At 57.4% G+C, this 6,000-nt stretch overlaps 1 protein-coding gene across 1 annotated transcript in view; it reads left to right on the top strand.

Moving 5' to 3' along the window:
• PTPRU (protein tyrosine phosphatase receptor type U) overlaps window positions 1–5,078 on the top strand; it is a 90,275-nt gene extending 85,197 nt beyond the window's left edge. Inside the window, 4 exon segments of the mRNA XM_017872707.1 lie at window positions 1,679–1,804; window positions 1,945–2,102; window positions 3,460–3,595; window positions 3,868–5,078. Of these exon segments, the coding sequence (XP_017728196.1) occupies window positions 1,679–1,804; window positions 1,945–2,102; window positions 3,460–3,595; window positions 3,868–3,930 (483 nt within the window). The 3' untranslated portion in view covers window positions 3,931–5,078.
• The last annotated feature ends 922 nt before the right edge of the window (window positions 5,079–6,000 follow it).

Below are 6,000 nucleotides of genomic sequence, written 5' to 3' on the forward strand. Positions count from 1 at the left end.
CAGGTGTGCATAGGATGCATGGCACTGCTGTGTCTGGTGCACAGTAGGCATGTGGTACGTGTAGGCAGTAGGCAGGGACAAAGATGATGAGTGTGACAGTTGCATTTGAGATTGGCCCAGACACTGGTTCAGTGACCTCAGCCTGGGGGCAGCCCCTCTGACTCCCCCATTTCCCTTTGGAACTCCCAAGAAGTACAGATACCCAGCCTTCCAGCCCTGCCTGACCATGTGCTGTAGGTTTCTGGACCCCTTCCCACTCCAGCTTTCTGCTGGGCTCGGGGCTAGGAAGATTTGCTGTAAAATGAGTACAACAGCTTCTTAATGGCCTCCTGGAGAATATTTCATTAACTGGGCTCTTTATGTATCAGGCACTTTGTGAAAATGACCCAGGACTACAGGGTCATGGGCCTCAGCCCTGGGTGTAGCAGGAACCATCCTTGAGAGTAGAGGGGAGAGGCCCAGAGGGAGGCTCACACAGACATCATTCACTGGGCACTGATTTGCTCATCTGCTCAACCAACTTTGCCCATGAACTGCTCCCTGCAGTGGGCAGGGAGGAGACAGAGGCAGAAGAGACACAGCCCCTCCCAGATCTCATGGTTCAGGAGGAAACAGGTAGAAAAACTGATAGTGACAGCACAGAGGGAAAAGGGCTTTCAAAGAGCTGGCACAGGGACAGAGAAACCCAGGGGACCATGTATCAGCGACGGCTTCCTGGAGGAGGTAGTGTCTGACCAGAGATATGTGGGAAGGGCAGAGTTGGCTAGCTGAGGAGGTGAAGGAGGAGTGACCCGTGGAGAGGGAGCAGCCTGTGCAGAGTTCTGAATGCACAGGGTTGCCAGGACCTGAGGCAAAACGGGGAAGGTGGTGTCTTCCTGTCATGGGCTGTGGTCAGAGGGGATTGATGAGCATGGTGTCTTTTTGGAAGAGGTTGGGAGGCATTTTACAGATGGAGAAACTGGGGCCAAGAGAAAGGAAGAGCCTTTCCTGGGCTTCAGGCAGAGCTGAGACTAGAAACTGAGGCTCAGGATACTTAGCCTGGAGGATGTGTGTGTGCGCACGCATGTGTGTGTGTGCACATGTGTGTATATGTGCGTGTGTGTGTGTGTGTATATGAGGTCGGAGGGCTGTACCTCCTCTGTTCCTCCACAGTCTGGAGTCTGGGAGGGGGTTGTATTTAGGACCCTGACTCCATGGAGGGGTCCTGGGGCAGAAGTGGGAGTACTGAACTGTGTTGCAGCATCAGGGACACCCCACCTCTGGGAGCTGGTGCTGAAGGGCAGAGGCAGTGAGAGAGAAGGCTGGGGGAGGTTCTGGGGTGGGTGGGAGTGATCCAGGCCTATTCCTGGAAGCAGGCAGCCTCATGTAGGAGCGTGTGAACCGGTTAAGGTGTAGCTTTCTAGCTGCACAGCAGTAGGCATCAGTGCACTGTTTGCGAAGGGTTCGTCTTGGCTGATCTGAACGTGTCAGTGCAGAACGTATTGGGGCAGGTGGGCCTTGCAGCCTGTGGGTGATTGGTGGTGACTGGTGGGCCGCTGAAGGTGAGTCTGGAGAGAGTGGGTGGGCCAGGGTGCGTGGGAGCTACAGGGCAAATGTGGAGCCCTGGGAGTGGGCATGGCTGTGGGGTGAGCCCCGGCCAGGCTCTACTCAGCTCTCCCCTCTCCGTACCCATGCCCAGCCCTGCCTGCAGTACTGGCCAGAGCCAGGCCGGCAGCAGTATGGCCTCATGGAGGTGGAGTTTATGTCGGGCACAGCAGATGAAGACTTAGTGGCCCGAGTCTTCCGGGTGCAGAACATCTCTCGGGTGAGTGGTCTGAGGATCCCCAGGGAAAGACCCTGGGTGGTGGCTGGTGGCTGGGGGAGCTTTTAATGACCCTCCGGGTCATCAGGGGCTCCTGGGACTCTGGTGCTCATGTCCCCGTGGCTGGCTGCCCCTGTCTCCAGCTGCAGGAGGGGCACCTGCTGGTGCGGCACTTCCAGTTCCTGCGCTGGTCTGCATACCGGGACACGCCTGACTCCAAGAAGGCCTTCCTGCACCTGCTGGCTGAGGTGGACAAGTGGCAGGCCGAGAGTGGGGATGGGCGCACCATTGTGCACTGCCTGTGAGTACCTGCCCGGCAGGAGGGCGGGTGGAGGGGTTGGGGAGCCAGGGGCAGAGGTCCAGTCTGAAAGGGTGCCAGCTTTGGCTGGACTGCAAAGCTGGCACCGAAACCCCTGGGCTCTCAGATGGCTGTGACCTGGATGCTGCCCAACCAGCCAAGGCTGGCTCTGGAGGAATCCAGTCAGTTTCCAGGCTATAGACTCAGCCCTGAACAACTGCCTAGTACCCTCTGTGTGATGTCTGACTTCGCCAATTTGAGAGTCCTTTGTCAGAATTTTTTACCCCATGAGATTGTGGCACACTTTTTATGCCAACAGAATACCAGCCTTTGTTCATGCATGCACACATGTGACTTTTTCCTTCCATCCATCCATCCATCCATCCATCCATCCATCCATCCGTCCATCCACATACCCCATTCGTAAGTTCATGTATTCACTCATGTCTGGGTGCAGTCACTCCCTTGCTCCCCACTTTTTCATGCTTTCAGCACTTACTGAGCCTCTCGAGTGGCAGGCTGGGCCTACTGGAAGCTGGTGGGCAGCTGAGTCAGTCTGGGTCTGGCCCCCAGGGGTTTTGGTTCTTCTGGTGGGAAAGACCCCTGAGAAGGGGAGTGAGGGCCGCCTCAGTCTGCCACCCCCCAGGAGGCACCCCACAGGTGGAGTCACAGGGAAGGAGGGAGAGGCACAGAGGGGATGAAGCTCAGTGGGAGGCTGTGGGCTTGACTTGGGGTGTGGGTACGTTTGTGCCTGTGTGCCCACGTTGCCAGGTGGTGACCAGTCTTCTCAGCGTTCCTGTTCCACCTTGCTTTCTGGGTACGCGCTTGCTGCTACCCCGCCATTCTTTGTCACTGCCTTTGTCTCCGGGTGTTTCTCTTGGAGTGTGTCAGGCCTCCTTTCTCTCAGAATCTGCAGTCTGTTTCGCCTTGAGAACATGTCTTCTGAGATGTCCTAGCCTCTGATCCTCCTTAACCTGGTCCTGCTGGTCACCTCTGGGCCCTCTCCTCCTCCCTGTGGGTTCCCTAGCCCCACCCCTTACCTCAGGGTCCTCAGCCCCGCCCTTCTGAGTTCCCTAGTTCTGCCCCTCACCTTGGGCTCTTTGGCCCTTCTTAGTTTCCTTGCCCCGCCCCTCACCTTTGGACTCTTCGGCCCCTCCTTTCTGGGTTTCCTAGCTCTGCCTCTCATTTCCTGGCTCTTTGGCTTCTTCCTTCTGGGTTCCCTAGCTCCGCCCCTCTCCTCTAGGCTCTCTGCCCCTCCTTCGTGGTTCCCTGACCCTTTCCTTACCTTCAGGTTCCAAGGCCCCACCCCTCACCTTTGGCTCCTGAGCCCCGCCCCAAACCTTTTGCATCTCTCATTCAGAAACGGGGGAGGACGCAGCGGCACCTTCTGCGCCTGCTCTACGGTCCTGGAGATGATACGCTGCCACAACTTGGTGGACGTTTTCTTTGCTGCCAAAACTCTCCGGAACTACAAACCCAACATGGTGGAGACCATGGTGAGGGGCTGTGTCCCGTGCCCAGCCACTTCTACCTTCCTGGTCCATGCCAGGCCAGGTTCCTTAGCAACCACTCTCCCATATCTGGGCCCCACCATTGGGCTTCGGTTCTAGCCCTGTGGTCCTAAAACATTACCCCCATTTCCCCCTTGTCCCCGAGGGCGGGCCTGGGCTCATGCTTGCCCTCTCGCTCCCCGTTCCCCGCCCCCCGCCGCCACAATACTGGAGTCGGGGTCAGGCTCATGGTTTCCTCCCTCTCTTTCTCTCCCCAGGATCAGTACCACTTTTGCTACGATGTGGCCCTGGAATACTTGGAGGGGCTGGAGTCAAGATAGCGGGGCCCTGGCCTGGGGCACCCACTGCACACTCAGGGCCAGACCCACCATCCTGGACTGGCAAGGAAGATCAGTGCCTCCTGCTCTGCCCAAACACACCCCCGTGGGGCAAGCATTGGAGTGGATGCTGGGCCACCTTGCTGCCTCTTCCACTGTGGGCAGGGTCTTTCACTTTGTCCCATGGGCAGGTCGTAGGCCAAGGAGGAGCGTAGCAAGTCTGCAGCCCAGCCCCACCTCCATAGGGTCCTGCAGGCCTGTGCTGAGAGGCCTGGCACTGCCTGGCAGAGTGACAAGGGCCCAGGACGGCCGGCTCTGGGGTACTCAAGCCAAGCCCCTTGGCACCATCCTGGCCTTTGGCAGGGATGAGTGAGGCCCTGCAGAGAGTATCCCAGGCCAAGATTCCCACTCTGCATGTGGGTAGAGGGTGTACTGGGGCTTGGCATGTGGGTAGAGGGTGTACTGGGGCTTGGCATCTAGGATTCCATCTGGCACAGCCTCTGAGGGTCCTGGGGAGGCAGGACTCTGTTCTGAACAGCCAGTGGGGCACACTGACTGTCCTCCCCAGGGGAACTGCAGTGCCCTCCTCCCCACTGCCCCCTGCAGCCCCTGGGATATTTTGCTCACTATCCCTCCCCACTTCTGCTTCCCTGGTATGTGCTCTGAGCTTCCCTGCCCATTCCTGCTGGGCCCCATGGTGGGCTCCTTCCCTGCCTGACCCACTGTTGCAGAATGAAGTCACCTTGCCCCCCTCTTCCTTTAATCTTCAGGCCTCACTGGCCTGTCCTGCTCAGCTTGGGCCAGTGACAATCTGCAAGGCTGAACAACAGCCCCTGGGGTTGAGGCCCCTGTGGCTCCTGGTCAGGCCGCCCTTTGTGGGGAGGGGCAGTGTTAGAGCAGGGCTGGTCATACCCTCTGGAGTTCAGAGGAAGGAGGACCAGTGCTTTTTTGTTTCTTTTGTTATTTTTGGATGGGTGGTTGGGAAGGTCTCTTTAACATGGGGCAGGCCACACCCCCATTCTGTGCCTCAATTTCCCCATCTGTAAACTGTAGATATGACTACTGACCTACCTCGCAGGGGGCTGTGGGGAGGCATAAGCTGATGTTTGTAAAGCGCTTTGTAAATAAACGTGCTCTCTGAATGCCACAGAGCAGCCCTGTGTGTGTCTCACCAGCCTGACGGGGCCTGCTCACCTGCCCCCAGCCTCCAGTGCAGTGGGAGGGCCCTGGAGAGGCCTGGGTTCTGATCCAGTCCTGGTTTTTCTATTTGTAAAATGGTGGGAGTGTGGACCAGGACATCGCTCAGGGTCCTTTCACTTTCAGAGTTGGTTCCAAGGGACCCTGGCCATTGCTGCCCCCACCCAGGCCTCTGAAGCAGTTCCTCAGGTAGGGTATATCAACCTGAGACCCCTGAGGGCCACAGAGCTGCCTCTCACCCCACTGGGGGCCCTGGATCAGGTTGAGCTCTTTCTGGGGCAGAATGGGAGGCTCAGGCTGTGGTGTCAGGCAGATGGGCCCAGCAGCTGTGAGACCCTGGGTGAGTTAGTGCCCTCTCTGGGGCCTACTTTATCATCTGTAAAGTGGAGACAGTCCTGTTTGGATCAGATGAGGTAATGATTAAGTGCCTTATGCAGTGCCAGGCACATTGAAAGGGCTCACTTTACAAACATGGCAGAGATGGGGGCAGAGGAGACATAGCCCTGCTGGGGATGACAGTCCCATTGCCCCAGCCCAGCCCATTCCCAGCCCCAGCCTCCTCATGGGGTAGAGAGGGAGGAGGAGCGGGCTGGCTGGTAGGGACCCGGGTCACTCCTGGCTCTGTCACAGACTTGCTGCCTGACCTTGGACAAGACAATTCCTGTTTCTGGGCCTCAGTTTCTTCATATGAAGGCTGACTCTATGATGTACTCATTCTATTTGCACACTGGCTGACCCTGTGTGCCTCAGTTTCTCCATTGGTCAGAGGATACAACCCATTCTAATGACCTCACAATTCAGCATACTTTAATCTGAGTTAAAAATTAATTGGCCAGTTAGGATCGCACTTGACTAGGGCACAGACTGACCCCTCAT

Source organism: Rhinopithecus bieti, unplaced genomic scaffold (genome assembly GCF_001698545.2).
Source record: "Rhinopithecus bieti isolate Rb0 unplaced genomic scaffold, ASM169854v2 scaffold_7649, whole genome shotgun sequence".
NCBI classification, from domain to species: Eukaryota; Metazoa; Chordata; class Mammalia; order Primates; family Cercopithecidae; genus Rhinopithecus; species Rhinopithecus bieti.